This window comes from Thunnus thynnus, chromosome 23 (genome assembly GCF_963924715.1).
Source record: "Thunnus thynnus chromosome 23, fThuThy2.1, whole genome shotgun sequence".
NCBI classification, from domain to species: Eukaryota; Metazoa; Chordata; class Actinopteri; order Scombriformes; family Scombridae; genus Thunnus; species Thunnus thynnus.
The window spans coordinates 3,709,552-3,728,417 of NC_089539.1; the positions used below are offsets into that span (position 1 = coordinate 3,709,552).

The 18,866-nt window shown below is 42.3% G+C and overlaps 1 protein-coding gene across 3 annotated transcripts in view; it reads right to left on the reverse strand.

The window, feature by feature from the left end:
* scube1 (signal peptide, CUB domain, EGF-like 1) overlaps positions 1-18,866 on the reverse strand; it is a 123,186-nt gene that overhangs the window by 21,422 nt on the left and 82,898 nt on the right. For all 3 annotated transcript variants that reach the window (XM_067581060.1, XM_067581061.1, XM_067581062.1), the window contains one exon: positions 15,515-15,631. In XM_067581060.1, the coding sequence (XP_067437161.1) occupies positions 15,515-15,631 (117 nt within the window). The remainder of the gene's footprint in view (positions 1-15,514; positions 15,632-18,866) is intronic.

An 18,866-nucleotide genomic window follows, 5' to 3' on the forward strand; every position in this document is an offset into this window, starting at 1 on the left:
GAAGTGAAGAGTCAGGTTTATAGCATCTTCAACTGATCTATTGGCCCGATAAGCAAAGTGAAATGGGTCCATCAGTGGGGATATACAGGACTTCAGGTAGGTCTAAGCGCTCAAATGCTTTTATAGCCAATGAAGTGAGGGCAACTAGCCTGAAGTCATTGAGGCATATTGTTTTGGCTTGGGTAGTGTAAAGTAATTTCTTCATCCTGCCAAGTCACCTCAGTTCAGCCTGATTTATATCCAATTTGCAGTTATTATTACAACATGTAATGTGCCCTAAACCTGCATGTGAATCTACAAACTGAGTGAAAGCGGAGGACAACTGTAAGACTGGCAGCAGTTTGGTTTAAGCTTTTAGCAATCATAACCAAATATTGAAGAAGAAGACGCAGGTAACACCATTACTAACAGAACCCTATTGCTGCTCTCATAGTCAAACAAACAAACAGGCCTGTGGACCTAGGATAAATTGTCTGCTGAATCCCTGGGGAATAAAACCAAGATACCTGAGCTCTAGCCCAGGTGTGGTGCAGCAATCCAGAGGCGCAGATTCTACAATAATAATAAGGCGAATGCAATCACCCCCGAGGCATCATGTTCAGTGCCAACCGCAAACCTACTGGCAGATCTGGTTACACAAACTCCAACTCTCCAACCTCACTCCCTCGCCTCATCCAGCCTGCAGTGTCCTCAGCTGAACCCAAACTTCAACATCATGTTAAGTTTTCTTCATAGTCGGTAACATTTTCATATAAATTACTGGCAAATTTGATACTGTGTGTTACCTACAGTATACCCAGTTTATTTCAGAAACATTTCCGTTGAAACAAAACAAGATGGAAATTTATAGAAAGTTCAGAAGGTGGACAGAGTGAGAGAGCACCAGGTAGGAAGAGAAGAGGAGGAGCAGGAGTGAAGGAGGTGGAGAGGGGAAAAGGGGAGAGGGGACAATGGCAGATTACACAGACAAGCCCTTTTTGATTGGTGCTCTCAGTGATGAAAACTGTGAGGGATTAACACCTAAACCCTTGAGCCGGGAAATAAGTCGAGCAAGACACCACAGAGAATGAGAGGAGTAGGAAGAGGAGGAGGGAAAAGGGAGGTGGAGGAGATGAGAGAGAGAAGAGGGAGATTAGGGGTAACAGGGGAGAGAGAGACTTGTTGATTTTGGTCTTTCTATGGCATCGGTTGCAGAAGAAAAACGCAGACTAAAGTTATCCTTTAAGGGGCAGTTTCGACTGCATAGAGATCATGAATGGTATTTTGATCTACAGTACTGTGCAAAAGTTTTAGGCACTAAAAGTAAAGTGAGAATGCTTACAAAAATATTGCTATAAAAAAGTTGAGTAAACAGCAGAAACCTAAATGAAATCAATATTTGCTGTGAGCAGCTTTGCCTTTAAAACAGCAGCAGTTCTCCTCAGTACACTTGAACAAAGTTTTTCATGGTAACTTGCAGGTAGCTTGTTGTAACCATCCTGGAGAAAGAATGTTCTTCTGTGTATTTATTATTTAGGCCATCTCAGGTGCTTCTTCATGTAATCCCAGATTGACTCCATGATGTTGAGATCAGGGCTCTGTGGGGGCCATACCAAACCATGTGTTGCAGGACTCATCATTCTTCTTGTTGCTGAAAATATGACTCTAGCTGTATGCTTGGGGTCATTGTCATGTCATAAATAAATTTGGGACCGATCAGACACCTCCTTGATGGTATTGCATAATGGATAAGAATCTAAACATCTAGGGTGCCTAAAATTGTTGCACAGTACTGTATATTGCATACCCAAAGCTTTTATATACAACCTTTGCATGCAGACATTAGCCAGTCTAAACTTCAAGAGCTCAGTTTTTTTGTACATGATTTTAATTCTGGAAAATAACAACTGCTGACCAATCAGCAGACTGTTTAGATGTTGACTTGCTGCTGCCTGAAATTCCGATTCCTCTTGAGGAAATCTAAATACTAGAAGTTGCAGATGCAAAATGAAAAATGGTACTGCAAATGCAGCCTATTTTGAGACTAGTTGCCTAGTAGAGTAATTATGAGGAGAACAGAGGAGGAAATCAGGTGACATTAATATACCAACAGAGTCAATGTAGGGAGGAGGTTGGGGTGGATGGATTGGTCAACAAAACACTAGACTTTAACACAGAGAGATTGCTGTTTGTTTCTCATTTCCAACCACAAGTCAACACTGTTTTTTAAAACCATGACCAGGATCGTCCCCTAACCTTAACCACATTGTTGTTGTTGTAACCATGACGGTGAAGGTCTCCTAACCTTTAAGAAGTACTTATTTTAACCCAAACCATAATCTTTTCCTAAACCTAACTAAGTGGTTTTTCTGCCTGAACCTAACCAGACCTTAACCATAGTGTTGTCACATCATAAAACACATGTTTTATGATGTTTTATGGTTTTGCTGATCACTGCCGATTGGGACGTAAGATCAGAAATTGCTTGTATTGGAATGCATGGACCGAAGATGTATTTTGTTGTTTAGTTTGGAGGACTGGGTTGCCTATTTCTTATTTAAAATTTAGTTACAAAAAAGATTCGAAAGAGAAATGAATTCTTTCTTCCAGTTTTAAAATCAGAAGCAAAGACAGCCCAGTGAGAAGCACATCTAGCCAACTAGATGAGGGAAAGATCCACGCTGTTTTCACATTGAAGGAGAGTGCTTGCCAGTTGCCTATTGTAGAGCAATCTTTAAATGATGCCTTTCTTAAGCGAATGCTCATCAAGTGTTGGTAGGTGTTAGCCGCAATGAGTGGAGTTGTGGGCCAGCTCGCAAAGCTATACTCACACTGCACATATTAAAACTAGTAGTACATGGCTTATCAATTCAGACTCAACTATTAACAGGGTCAAGAGGTCCAGTCAACACACACTTTCAAATGGCTCTCAGTGTAGCGTGATAGGAGCCCTTATAAAACAGCTAGTAACTCAGCCACTGTGTTTTTCCATCAGGGTAGACTCAGGCCTCCCTGGCCTGATCCTCTCACTCTGTATCCTCAGGGAGCTTCTGCTGAATGAACTCTTCATCTAAATATGGAGCCGAGACAGGAATCCACAACGAGCTGGCTGCACGCCGTGGTAAAAATGTATTAAACTGCATGTCCCGCTGTGCCCTGTCAGCGGCCTTTTAAAGGGATTGTCCCTCCATCTGGCTCGGCTAAAACGGATTTCCCTGTGGCTGGCGGGAAGAGAATGAGGCTGTGGGGTTTTTTAAGGGGAGCAGGACAGGTAAGGGCGTTCAAGTACACTTACTGTAAGTGTTTGTCTAACATCCCAAACCATGATGTCATAGCAGCAGACATATTTTGATTGATTAGCTCATTTCAGTTTTTCTCTGCTCTTGTGCCAGTCCTTTATCTACTCTTGACTTTCACCCATTTTCTCTCCTTTGATTCCTCTTTGTCTTCTCTTTTGTTTTTAATTTATTTTCAGTGTTTTTTCCACCCATACTCTGTTGTCACCTGATACCCCAAAGCATTTCTAATCAATCAGGGCTTCCTCCTGCATGCTGACAGCTTGTAGGGCTGATCCGTATCTGTTAGACAGCAGGAGGGATGGCTGTCTTTCTCCCTTCAGGTGACGCACACTGCACACTTGCCAACCTTGCAACTACAGAAATGAAGAGATTTCAGAGACCAGGAAATTTTTATTTTTATAAGTAAAATTTCCTACGTCTCGGGAATTATTAATGAATTTATGAACAAACAAAAGATAGAAGCCAGAGTCAAAGCTTCAGGAGAGTGGAAATCTGGACTCTCCAATCAGGCATGATGGTAAGTAAAACATATACACAAAGTGAGAAACACACACACAAATATACACACCATTCCTCAACATTCCCCCTCTGCCCACGTTGTCTCAAACAGTGGATACCACCCCAGGTGGTATCCACTGTTTTTACAACACAGACAGACACAGCTTCATAATTATTCTGGCAGCCACAAACACTGGCAGAACCACTGCATATACCCACACTTAATGGCCACTCTGGGGACGGCTTAGCCTTATAACTGGGTATATAATTACCTTTAATGGAGCTTAAAAAAGCTTTGAGCTTAAATAAATACATTAAGCCTCCGCACATCTTGAAATGATAAAGTTTGGAGAGAAGAGAAACAGGACAGATAAAGGCGAGTCAGGAGAGTGGGTGAAGGCAGAAGGGAGGGTGGCCTGACATGTGTGGCAGTTCTGAGAAGGAGCATGCTGGCATGTATTCTGCCCTGGTGCTGCAGATGATTTTATTACCTGAATAGTAATCACAGTTATTTTACAGTAAAATAAGGCAATCAGACAATCTTCTTGCAACTTCTACTTTGGTTCATCTTGGAAGAAGTGTAGCAGCAGTTAATGAAACCATCAGCAAACAAGACTAAGAGTTTACAGCCATGTTAAATAGTGTCTGTATATACAGTAGTGGCTCTGTGAGGCTGAAATGCTTGTTGTAAAAATTCAAAAAGGTAAGGTCCAAAAACTGTTTGGTCTTTAAAAATTGTGGTAAAGTAAATGTAATGAGCAGACGGTGTCAGACTAAAGGTCTTTGGTGTCGTATTGTATATCAGAAGGGTTAATTATATTGTGTAAATCAAAGTGTACTCTTTGTCATTTCTGTACAGTTTCAACATCATCAGTGTTTTCATCAATGTTTATCACTCTTAATATCTTAGTTCACTGTGTTAGCATGCTAACATTTGCTAATTAGCACAAAATACAATCAAGGTTGATGTGAATGTCCTTAATTTTGCATGAGTTTGTTAAAGTATGGAACAAATTGAATTTTTCACCAGATGTTGACGCTAGATACTTAGTTAGCAAGGTATTAGAATTCATCAACTAGGGACCATGAATGTACCAAATTTCATGACAATCCATCCAATTGTTGTTGAGAAATCTGTATAGCAATCTATCTATCAATTGTTGAGATATTTCAGTCAAAGTGGTGGACTGACCAACCGACAGGCTGAGAAGCAGACATTGGCATCCCTAAAGCCAAGCCGCTGTGTGGCTAACCATGTAGGAGTTCTTCAATGGCTTTGTCTGTATATAGACAGCAGGCGAAGAATAAAATGATGAATAAAATGTGTGTGTTCACATGAATGGGCACCTTGATGGCATCATGCACAAACATCTGGGTTGCCAGAAGCTTTCTTGCAGCAGGCATTTGTTAATGAGGACGCTCTTAATTAACTAATTAACACAGATAAGACTGCATATGGCCAGCATGAGGAGCAACGAGAAAAGCTGAAGCACACTGAAAATGGTTTCTGCTTGTTTCCAACATTCACACAAATATGTAATAAGTGTCTAACACACACACACAGTGATGATGTTATGTCTCTCACTCCAATGTCTGCCCCACAAACGCCTAACTCTTTCCATCTCTGTCTGCCACTGTGAGAGGAGTAATTTGTCATTTTCACTATATGAAGGCTTGCACATACTGCTGCGTGTTCCTACACACACATACACATACACATACACATACACACACAGGCTGTCTCCTGGGATCCATCTCTGACATTTACTCTAGACGATCAATATCTTGCTCTGGCCTTCAATCAATAGTTCCATCAGTTGCCAAGAGCTGTGTGTCTCTCCGAATATCACAGACACTCTTACTGCCTGACTGCTGCTGCCTGCATCTGACAAGAGATTTGCAGGTTTCACAAAGCCAAATTACGTAGTTTTTAGGGCCTCTTTAAAGCTACCCGGAATTGGATTTAAGACCAATTTAACAACCCAAATAAAGAAATAAAAAAGGCTGGCAAAAGCTGTGTATTTCCAATTGAACATAGCTAATGAAAGTTCTGAGACTATAAATGGAAAGTTTTAAAAAATGTTACCACGAAATAATTTAACACAATGTCAAACTTGTTAAAGGACATTCAGTGAAAACAACTTGTTGGGTTAACCCAGTTCTTTAAACTTTTATTGTGATGAGCAGCAAAGCTCATTGAAAGTGGACATTACTGCCAGTCTAATTAGCTTTTTTTAACCATATTTTGTGTTGCTCACTCAGTCAGAGTCAGTGCAGTTATCCTATTTAATATGAAACAAAATGGGAAATAATAGCTGTTATATCAGAGTTTCTCTACCTTATCTGGCTTCTGATAAGATTTATAGGTCCCAAAAATCTCATTACCTCAGCAACTAGAGGTATGAAAAGCAGCATTAACGGACATTAATTCATGTGCTATGGCTATGGCTTTGCTATGGCTTTGAAATTCAAATCTATCAAAGAAAATAAAATCTTTTATGTTGTAATCCAACCCAATCGCCAGAATAAAACATTGGCATTGTACAGTATCTCTACGTTAAAATCATTTTTCGAGTGTCATTTAAAATTGCATTAAATGGCCGTTATCAGTCAAATATTTATTTGTTATGTTGTGACAGCACTGTGGTTAAGGTCTGGTTAGTTTTAGGCACAAAAACCACTGATTAGGGTTAGGAAAAGATCATGGTTTCGGTTAAAATACCCGGTTTTGTCACCAGAAAAATGGCTTGCAAATGTCCTGACGTCTCACTAAAATTACGCGGTTGAAACGAGAAGTGAACCGTGGCCTTGAACATTGGTCTCTGCCATGCAACTAGCTCTCTAGCCAACTACCCAACCCGCCTCCTCCTGATATGAAAGTTAGCTCGTATAGACGTCATCTGAACTACGTTACTTTTCTCTGTGATATGTATTATAGAAATGTTGACATGCTACATATTAAATATATTGAAATGTAGAGATTCAACGTATCTGTGGTTTGCAGTGATGTACAATGCTAACATTTTATTCTGGCGACTGGGCTCAGTGATAAAATGCTGAACCGGTGGCTTTGGCGTTGTCAGGAGCACTGTGGCACTGATAGAGTTTACTGTAGCAGCAGAGGAAGCAGGAGTCATTTCAGACTGTAGTTAGACTGAAAAGCTTAGCTTGGCCTTCAGCATTTCAAATTCAACAATGTTCTGAAACGTTTGCTTGACGTGACACTGAGTGATTGATTAGAAATCTCCTGCAAGCCTGTCTGCATTGGTTTAGAAAAACATATTCTGGCACTTTTTAGGACAATTGATAGGCCTCCTACACAATGGAATTTGAATTGAATCTACTGGTAGTTGAACGGTGACCTTCAGGGAATGAATTTTTCTTCCAGGGTAGATATTTTGGAAGTGAACTGTGCTGGCTGTGGCGGAGGCTGAGGGCCAAATGAGAAGGCTTGCTAACATCCACCTGGGCCAAAGGAAACAAGCCCTCCGCCCCCTCGCCTGCTCCTCTGTGAGCCTTCAGGCTGTGTTTGAGAAGTCCAGTGTTTGGAATGAGAAACCCGACTCCAGAAGAAACCCTGATGCTGCTGCGGAGCTCAGCTGCCTGATTAAGACCCACAAACTGACCCATCTGATCAGCGCTGCTGCCTAAACCCACCGCCACCAATGAGAGTTGAATGGATGAACACTAACTCCTAACCTCTGACCCCAGCATCCAGAGGTCAAGCGCAGGGTCAGGCTATTATGCGAGAGGCTTGTCTGTCTACCTTGCTCCTTGAAAGACTGAGGTGGAAAAATGGGCTGAAATAAACCAACTCTTGCACTGTCACTTAAACTGAATTTAGGCTCGCTTGTAGGAATGTGCAGCTCATATCTCCAGGGTACAAGCTGCACACAGCGGAGAGGAGTTTTGTAGTTTTACCAAATATTTTCAGTAAAAAGCAATTAAATGGAATACATTTGCAGAAACCCAAACCTCTACAAATAATTACCGACCGGGTACAGGGGATCTAGTTTTCTTGGAGCGCGATTGTTCTCTTCGCAGGGTGTTGCTAGTGGAGAGGACAGACATCAGGCCAGGAGGCAGCGTGTATTTATTCATGTATTAAACGACCCCAGTGCTCGATTCTGTTTAATAACAAAAACTCCACGGGTGCATGTGGGCCAAAGGAAACTCTCAGTTTTACACAACAATAAAACAGCCAGTGATCTGGGATGGGGACTGCCAGCCATAGTGCAGTCAAGTAAGGTGATGGAGACCACAGTGTTTTGACTGGATAAGTGCGCCTGATGGGTGTGGACTCTGACATGTGACTCCTCACTGAGACTAAATGGACTAATGCTAAAACTAAGGGAAATTGTACCAACACATAAAAAAAGATTATCAAAATAAAAGTATTGATTATGAGAATAGTACCAATGGCAGACACATTTTAACCAATGTATCTATGGAGCTGATTAGTAAAGGACTTCTCCAACATGGAATATTTAACATTGCTGGTTTCATCTATCTGTTAGTGTTGGCTTTTGTCATACAGACATACAGTAGATGTCTATTATGTTAATGGTCAATATGGCTTTAATCGGACATGACAGGATATTTATGGCCACAGTGCTCTTGCTGTATTGTATCTGGTGTCTGAGAAGGAATGGTGAAGTTGGAAAGTAGCATGTGAAGACAGAAAAAGTGTTTTTCTGTTCTCTTACAGGCTGCATCAGCAAAGGATTTTAACAGATTTTGCCACTGAAGCCTCACCATAACAAACAAGAAGGAAAAGTACTGTGGTTTGGCATGAGAGGAATCTCCTCAACAACTTAAAATTGTCTCATTCACCTGTTTTTTATTTCAGATTTTATTTTCTTTGTGCAGAAGAGATGATAATTGAGTGATATATTTATTAAGGTGACAAGACGTGTATTTTATCTTGTGCTGCTGCCACCTTCGGAGGTAGACATGTGACAAATTAAAGGAAAAACCAACATAAAGTGTCTTAGTAAGGTGTTGGGCCACCACGTGCCACCAAAACAGCTTCAATGCGCCTTGGCATTGATTCTACAGTCTCTGAACTCTACTGGAGGGATGAACACCATTCTTCCAAAAGATTTTCCCTCATTTGGTGTTTTGATGATGGTGATGGAGAGCGCTGACTAACACGTCGGGCCAAAATCTCCCACAGATGTTCAATTGGGTTGAGATCTGGTGACTGTGAAGGTCGTAGCATATGATTCACATCATTTTCATACTCATCAAATCATTCAGTGACTCCTCGTGTCCTATGAATTGGGGCATTGTCATCCTGGAAGACACCACTCCCATCAGGATAGAAATGTTTCATCATAGGATAAAGGTGATGACCCAGAACAACTTTGTATTGATTTGCAGTGACCCTTTGCTCTAATGGGACAAGTGGACCCAAACCATGCCAGCAAAATGCCCCCCACAGCATAACAGAGTCACCAGATCCCCTCACTGTAGCGGTCAAGCATTAAGGCCTGGACTGTTCTCTTGGTGTTGCCACACATGCACTCGCCCACTTGTCAACAATATGGTGATGGATGACTCATTTTACCATATTACTTTTTTCCACATGTCTGTAGACCATAGCCTATGATTTTTGCACCACTGAACTCTAAAATGTGTGTTCATCTTTGTAATGAGGGGTTTATGCACTGCAACCCTACTATAATATCCCTCTCTATGTAATTGTCGACGGACTGTTCTTGCTGACAGTCTGATCACGTGCTGCATTGACATTCTCGGTCACCTGAGAAAGAGTTGCTCTTCTGTTTTTCCTTACATATTGCACTAATGCATGACGTCACAGTGATCAAATGTGCGTTATCAACCACCGTTTCCGACCCCATTTACTGACGTCTTTCCCATAGATCTTAATGCAGATATCACTTTATCGCTGTTCCTGTTGAAACACCAGTCAGTTGAGCAGTCTTTGTGACTGAAGCTTCTGCCATCCGTGCCCCAACAAACCCTCTTTCAAAGTCTCTTAGGCCTAGATCTTTTCCTCTTGCCATGTTGATATAATATCAGAATCACCTGGGCCTGTTCAGCATTTGTATACATGCCACAGAGCATGATTGGATGTTAATTGCTTAATTGTACCATGCGGTGCACCTGTGTGGAGGCATCTGCATTCGTTATGTTTCTCTACTCATTTATTCAGGTTTTTCCTTTAATTTGTCACCGTTAGGGTATCTGCTGTGCCTAACCCCTTCCTTGTGTTTCCTGTTTGTCCCTGCTTTGTCTCTCTCTGTGAATGTGTGCGCAGTATTTAAACACCAGCTCTTCACTCCACTCTTCGCCATATTGTCCGTTCACCTTCAATGGTACAATGCTTCGGCCAACTCCTAGTATCCTTGCACAAGTAATGTTGTATTGTTTTTTGGAACTCAGTTTAACTATTGTTTGCATGTGCCTCAAGGTCACCTCTGCTAGTCTTCCTGTTCTGCTGCCTCGCTCGGCTTACCGTCATGTCTACAAGCTCCAGCTCTGGAACCTACACACCGTCTGCCCAGCCCCTGCCATCAACCCTGGCTCAGCTACCTGCTCTGCTGCTAGATAGATAGATAGATAGATAGATAGATAGATAGATAGATAGATAGATAGATAGATAGATAGATAGATAGATAGATAGATAGATAGATAGATAGATAGATAGATAGATAGATAGATAGATAGATAGATAGATAGATAGATAGATAGATAGATAGATAGATAGATAGATAGATAGATAGATTAGCACAAAAGGTTTGTGCATATGTTTTTTTCTATAAATGTTTATGATGTTTCTTCTTCTTAGAGGCATGTTAGTTTCCCGGTGAATCGGTGTAATCATGTTCCTGTCTTAGTTTGATCTGATTGTGTGGTTGTGTGTGTGTGAGTGTCCATGTGTTTTCAGTTCTTTTCAGGTAGAGGAGGAATGCAGGCCAGTGGGGACGTGTCTCAGGTGCCAATACACACTGTGAACTGTAAAGCCTAGTACGCCGACCACACGCTATCCACAAAAACACACAAATAGCCACAGTCACACACACACATCCAGCCTTTCATGAGCTTGTATGTGCACAAAGTACAGACTAACATGCAACCTAAAAGTTTGTTAATTAACCCACAAACACAGAAGCATTAAGGGACACACACACTCACACACACACACACACACACATATACAGTAACTCATCCAACCACCCATGTGCACCTTCTAATCAAACATCTGGAAACTGTTCAAAAAAAAAACTTCCTTCTCTCCCCTCTCTCTCTCTCTCTCTCTCCCAGTCTATCTGTCTCTCCCTCTCTCACCCAGTTGTCCGCACGAGAGCCCCGTGATGAAACGCCTCCCCGGGTTGGCGTGTCTGTCATCGTGAGAGGCTGAACCGCCTCATCTGTCAGCACAGATGAAAGGGCGTTTATCAGACTGGTGGGTTTTAAACATGCCCTACATAGTTTATATTGAAATGATTATGATAGACAGGCACGACAGGGCACATCCCAGTGGCTGTCGAGCGAGGTAGACGCAGACGGGGAGAGAGAGAGAGGGAGAGCGAGAGAGAGGTGGAGAAGAAGCTGTCTGTCTCTATCAAGCAATTTAGTGGCACATTAGATGAGACCACCTCACAGCGTGGCACTTATCTTGCCGCTAACTACTATGTTCTGTAAACTGCTAAATGCCAGCAATTATACTGCAGTCTGTGCACTACAATACACTGCTAACATGACTGTGATTACACGTGCCACCGGAGTCGACACACACCCACACGCATACATACACACATGTATAGGCTTCAGCAAGAGATATTGATTAGCTAACTCTCAGACAGCCGCCGCAACCTGTGTGTGCTGTCGTCAAGGTTACAAGAAGCCTGTGTCAAACAGGATGTCCCCATCAATAATGAAAGCTCAGGACTGAAGCACGGACCAGCTCTAACGGGGAGGAAAGATGAAAAATTTCAGATTTTCCTCTGGTTGAATGAAAGGAAGCAGCACAATGACTCAGTGGTTAACACTGTCACCTGAGATTGAATCCACCTACACAATACGTGTGTAGTTTAGGTGAATTGGAAACTGTCAATCGCTTTGAGTATGAATGTGTTCATCTGTATGTTTTTGTAACCTCCCTTCTGCCCAGTGCAGGGTGGGTAAGGCTTGCCACCCTGAACAACATAAGCAGTTTGGAAAATTGATGGATGAAGGCGTCCTGGTGATTTAGGGGGTTGCATGTAATTGCAGCATCCCTTGTTCGAGTGTGATCAGGGAACCATTGTTGCATTTCGTTCACCGTCTCACACTCCCTTCATTTCTCTCTGCTCTACACTACGTAGCCCACTGTCTAATAAAAAACTAGTAAAAATAAACAAAACAAAAAGCTGCTGTTTGATGGATCAGTGGAATTGACTGGATGTGGAAATTACCTTAAAATGCAGTCCCTTGACTGGCTCCAAGGACTGTATTAAAGGGTCAGTTCACTCAAACAAAAATACAAATAAAATACTATATTTTCTCACTTAACCTCTGGTGGTATCTAGCCATACAGACAGTATTTGTCCAGGTTTGCATCTCTGAGATCTCAGCCTCCATCCCGATGCAATGGCATTCAATGGAATTCTTCACTCTTTTTACAGAAACAATGTCCTTGTTACTTTAAATAATCCACAGAACAGGCTTTCATCAGGACTATATCTTCAGTAGAAAATCATTCCAACAAAAACTGCTCATAGTGTGTTTTGTGGGTTGTCCAGAGTAATGAGGGCATTGGTTGTGGAAAGACATATTGCAGTTACATTTTAAGTGTAATTTTTTAAATTCTCGGGGGACCAAATATACATTTCCATTCACCGCCATGGTATTGGGGTGAGGGTGGAAATCTCAGAGACTATCTCAAAACCTGAACAAATAAGACCCAAACTATCTCTATGGCTAGATACCATTAGAGATAAGAGAGAAAATACATCCTGGGATCAACTTACTCTTTAAAGTGAACAGGGGCTACAAAGTCAATACATTATGCCAAAAGCAGGCAGGGACACAAAGGCAACATTTATTCCCTGACAAGCCTGAAGTTGATGTGGTTGCCACTTGTTCCTACCAGCTAAGCCAGATATGGATGTTTGATTACTGGAATGTTCAAACACTTTTAAAAGATGGAGTTGAGCAATAAACCTACACTTCAGGTTTTAAGACCTACAGAGCGTTTTTCTACAATCTATTAGTTGTTAGTGCTGAACGTTATCATTGGGTCTATCTGAGATACAAACAGCAGCAGTGAGGTTGCAGGGTGTCTGACACTGATGTACATGTATAGATAAGTTTATGTTTGCATCAGTGTGAGTGTGTGTGTTTTCCTGTCGGTGCCTGGGTGATAGATGCTGATCGATGTGCGCTGCCTGCTCTGTGTCTCTCAGCTCCCCTCAGAGCTGATCCCCGCTCTGGGATTTATGAAGCCCCGCGGCTGATCCACAGCCAAATTATGTGGGCGGGGCACAGCTGGACTGCGCTCCTATCCATCTTCTCCACTCAACTCGGGCCCAAAAAAAAACCACTGTAAATGCTGGGTTCTGTCAGGACCACAAATCACCTGGGGAGACGGAGTGGAAGTGTTCGCACAAGCTGGGCTTCAACTTGACATCAGAGCAGCGGACGACATGTTCTCCCAGCATGCAACTGCGGTGTTACGCATCTGTCAGTGTACGATGGAGGGCTGCTAGAGCTAAAATGACAATTTAAAATGTTTGTTTTCTGATTTACAAACATTAATATGTTAATCCAACTCAAAAATGCAGCCAACCAGGTCTCTGACATGGTAATTATGATGATTATGTTGCATTCTTGTGCTTCAAATTATAAACTGACTGATTTGTACGGTCAATCGCTGTATTTACTGCATCTGCAGCTGGATGGTGCTGTCTGTGTGAGTGTGTGTATGTCATGGATGGAAGAGAGTGAGAGAGACAGTGGTCAGCGTGGGCCTCACTGTTCAAACATCTCAAAGTTTGCTGACGCTTCGTCTGCCTGCCAGGCCTGAGACAGCTCCGGCTCCAGGATTTCACACACCTACATGCCACATTCTCAAACTGCCTGACACTCATTTCGCAAACACACACACACACACACACTGCCAGTATTATACAATTTATAAGTTCATGCTCACATCACACGTGGCGCCTGGATTCCGACACGCAAACAGCCATGTCATTGTCACATGACCTATGCCTTGTTGCTATGACGACTCCTACATCTCCTTGAACATGTCTGTCACATGTTGGGTTGGGCTGAGCGGTGAGGTTCCCCACCGCTCTCCATCTCTCCTTCCATACAGAGAGGAGGAACGGATAGAATGACGTCCAACCATCAGACACCACTCATGTGGAAAAGGAATGTGGAGCTTCATCATCCTCACAGTAACTTCAGGTAGTTTTACCCAAGAAAGAAGAATAAGGAATATCTTCTGTGCAAAACACTGGGGAACTTTCCACTCATCTGAACCTATCTTAGTTTGTTTATGTGAGACTTACTCATATGAATGTTCTAAGTCAGATTTAGCAAACTCTCTTAAATGCACAAGCTTGTTAAAAAGTGCTTTGATCTTGATGAATGTCAACTTCACATGAATGGGTGCTATTGTTAATTAGCTTAACCAACAGCCCAAAATAGCTGTTAAAGGCTATGTGTTCTGCTCCGTTTCTGGACACGTTTCATTCACGAAAAAGACGCCAAGAAGTAAAAAGAAGAACTTCACAGAGCAGAGCTTAAAGTTCTGCTGCTTGACTTGAAGACAGCTGACAAAAACATGACATATTTAGTAGTGTCAGTAAATCACTAATATCAGGAGACCTGAAACAATGACAGCATATTGTCAGCTGCCAATTCTCTGTCATCCAAGAGCCGCACTGTGACAGAAATAAAGTACGAGTGGTTTGACATGAAGTTGGATGCGTAAAAAAATGTCTTACAAAAGCAAAGTCATCCATAGTTAAAATGTGAGGTGGTCAAGGGGACGTGAAAGTCATATCCAATTTTATTCAGATTAAGCAATTCAAATTCCTAGGTCAAAAAAAGCTCCTGAATTACCTGAGAGAAAATTCTAAAAACGAGATTTTTTCATAAATGCAAGAAGTTCTTAAATCACTCGTGCATGCCTTCTTCATAAGAAGAAATTCTGTTTGTACGAGTGGTTCTTGCATGAGGCCCTACGTCTTCTAAACAAGCAATGATCCAACTTTCTCAAATTCTCATTAAAGTTGTAAATACGTGTGACCACTTTGATGCAGCCAAACTCATAAACAGAATTCCTCCTGCCTACTCACAGCTCTGCCACTACTGAGGAAAGGGCACCGCTGCCTGTGAAGACCAGTGTTTGACTCAGCTTGAACCCACAGGTCAGACTCATTCAGCAAGGCTGTTTGTTTAGAGCAAAGCCAAAATGCTTCAATAATCTGTTTGGGATGTTTAGGCCCACGCTGTGGCGGCCTCTTCTTGGACCACCGTCATTGACGTCACTGGCGGGCAGTAGGAAGTGGAGAAATGCTCAGCGGCAAAATCAACAACAACAAATGGCGGCAGCGGCACTGACCGCGACCAGAGCTCTGTGCAGTTGGAAGTGAAGCGGATGGCGGGGTCGTGTTTGGCCCTGGATCACTCAGATACCAGTCATAGCAGGCTCAGACAGACCTGGTCTCCTCTGCACCTCGCACACACGCATATTCACACACTTTGATGCATTTACTGACCTTTGCAGGTTTTGCCGTCGGGCTGTAGGGTGAATCCAACGGGGCAGCTGCAGCGCACCCCTGTGGCCGTGTCTTTACATGTCCTGTCGCAGCCGCCATTGTTCACAGCGCAGGTTTCTGCAGGAGGCAGGAGAGAGGTGGAAAGAGAGAAAGAGAAGGAGGGGGCTGTTAACTTATGACCCCTGCTTCTGAAACACCATGAAAAAGAAACTGCATACACTGAAGGTGATGTGGGTTGAGACAAAGCTTCATGCAGTAGAAGAATACACAAACAACAGCACAGTAGGATATAATGTATTCTTGTCTTTTCTCAAGTTGCATGTAGCTTTGTCAACACACAGATGAAGAAATTACATCACAACACCCCAGTTTTCATGATAAGAGACGTTTTATACAGAGATAAATACAGTGTTCATACACACAGAGAGTCACAATCAGGATTGGGTTATCATTGACAGCAGTGTATCATTACAGCAAGACAAAAAAAACACATGACACTGTGCTGATAGAGGAGGGTGAAGAACTCTTTGGCCCCAAGGTCGCTCCTGTTTCCAAAAGTGACAAGAAATCAGTTAACACAAATAAAAAGGTAGGGTTAAAGTAAGTAGATAGAAAAATAAAGTTAGTGCAAGGTTGAGTGCTGTAAGTCTAGAACGCACTCGGCAGAACCGGCATGTATATTTTCCTCCAGAAAAATGTTCTTGTACGTGGTGCAGATAAGGTTTGCTCGGACTTGTGAATATTGCCTGAGCTGATCCCAAAACAAACACGAGCTCATGGTAACTCCAGCTCACCTGCCCAGCCGCTGTTGCTTTAGCAAAGCTCAGCACACACTTTCCCAATGGGCCTCGAGAAGTGCTGAGGAGGCTGAAATTTGACGTTGACTTATGTTTGTTGAAAGGGATACAATAAAACTACACCTAATAAGGAAGTTTCACTTAGTTACTTTTCTGCTCTTGGTGGGTTTGACTTCAATAATTCCAGAGAAAATCCAAGTCCTACTTATTGCTGCTATGTAAAACTTCAACTCTTTGAGTATATGGCCTGGTAGTTAAGAAATTGGTCAAATTCAAAACATAACATCAAATCTATCTTCCTTATTTCCTAAAAAGTTGACATTTTTTGGAATTGAAAGGCTTTTGCTGGACAACAGCAACATGTAAATCAGGGATGTTTCCCTCCTTTGTGGCTGCTTTTCCCATTTAATTAAAATGCCAAGAGATTGTGTGCCGGAGTGAAGTGAGGAGGAAATAGGAAAAGCCCTTTCAGGCTGGCAAACACATCCACATCTAGAGGTCAAGGCATTAGCATAATGCCCTTTCAGAATGCAGAGTCACAGGCACATTGGAGCCAAGATGGCTGATGCTTTCTATCAAGAAACAGGAAGGTATTTGTAGATTTGTTTGTGTTCCTTCATGCAACACCAAACAACATCAGTCTCATGGCTTCTTTCCTTAATCTCTATTTTCTAGCCTGCATTTGTTGCTCCCTCGTGTTTATCTACCAAAGCTCTGTGTTCATCATTTGCAATCCTTTTCATGTCTATTTCTCTCTCTCTGGAGAAGCTCTGGGGCCGGATAGCAAACTATTTCAAATACCAAACTCGGTCCTAAATGGAGATGTTTTTTTCAGAATGAGGGCAGGAGGTTTCATAGATGTTGCATTGTTGAAAAACAGCAAAGAGGAAGGAAGCCTGGAAGCAGAGGCACTCCATCATCCAGGCAGCCTGTCTGATGGGCCCTGTAGGGTACAACAGCAGACCCCTGTCCGCTCTCCACTCCAGCTCAGGTCTATGTCAAGTGTGTATACGTGTGTATGTGTGTGAGAATGTGTATTGTCTCAAGGTCTGCCCGCCTGCACAAGTGTATACAATCATTGCGGATGAAAGTTTTTGTGTGAGTGTAAAGGTGTGTGTGCGTGTGAGTAGACTTGCTGTGTGTGGAGGTGGTGTTTATGGGTCAGAGTGATTTATACTGAGTACAGTGGGCCCTATCATTAGCTGAGGGTGAGTACAGTCCTGCTCAGAGCCCCTCTCTCCCCAGACCACGCCCAGCCCCAGGGCCAGGCTGAGCGCAGGAACACAGACGCACCGCCGGGCCTGATTGATGTGCTGGACAAACCCCTCACCCCCCCCATCCCTCTGCCCCCTCTCCAAGCCTCTACACCCTCCATCTAACCCTGCATACTTCTTCTGTCCTATAGTCTGGTTTGTGTGTGTGTGTGTGTGTGTGTGAATGCTGGGGCATATTTTGGCTTGTAGCTTCTATATCGTGACAACTGGGATCACCGATGATGGATTCTAATCGGATAGTTTTGTGCTGTTTAGCAATTTTATGTCACCACACCTGCAAAAGCTGGTGCATTCTCTGCAGACACTGTTCACTAAGTCAAGGGTAAAATTGAGAAAGTGAAAATTAACTTCTGATTATGTGCTACAGTAACTGAAGCAATAAAACATAATAATACTGCTGGTGTTTTGTCATTTTTTAAGATACATTTTCACTTGTTTTCTAGACATTCACCACTGATATATTCTTGGATTTTTGTTGCAGCAGAGATGCCCATAATGAATTGTAGCCCACATTGTCAAATATGCTTATTCACTTAATTGCCAAGAGTTAGATGAGAAGGTTGATATCATTCTCTCACTCACATATTTGTGCAGTAAATGTGAAGCTACAGCAAAAAACCCCCCAAAAAACAAAACAAAACAGAAGAAAAAAAACGATTAGCTTAGTTTAGCATATAAACTGTAAGCACCTAGCTTGGCTGTGTCCAAAGGTAATAGAATCATACAACCAGCACCTCGAAGCTCACTTATTAACACAGTTACTCCTTAGAGTCTTGAATGGTGGTGAGTCTTGAGGGTGGCGACTCCAGGAAGTTACTGGTTACGAAGCGCCCATAAAACCAACAAACAAGTGTGTCAGAATGTGTTAATCAGTGAGCTGTAGAGGTGCTGGTAAGGCAGATTATGTTACATTTGAACAGAGCCAAGCTAGTTATTTTCTTCTGCTTCCAGTCTTTATGCTAAACTAAGCTAAGCTAACTGTCTCTTGGCTGTAGCTTCATATTTAATGGACTTGAAAAGAAAGACAAGCATATTCCACAAAATGACAAACAATTCTTTGAGGCTTCATCTAAAAAGGGTCCACTGAAATTTATTATGCGGTCAATAACGAGAATTCACATGCTTTTATTGACCATTCTAGATTAATCGATTATTTAAAAAAAAAAAGATGAAACAGGTTATGAGGAAAAACACAGCCATACCTATACTTGAAACCACTCAAGTGTGTCACTGTGGTTAGCAAGTTTGAAGTCAGCATATGAATTTAGAACAGTGATGAAC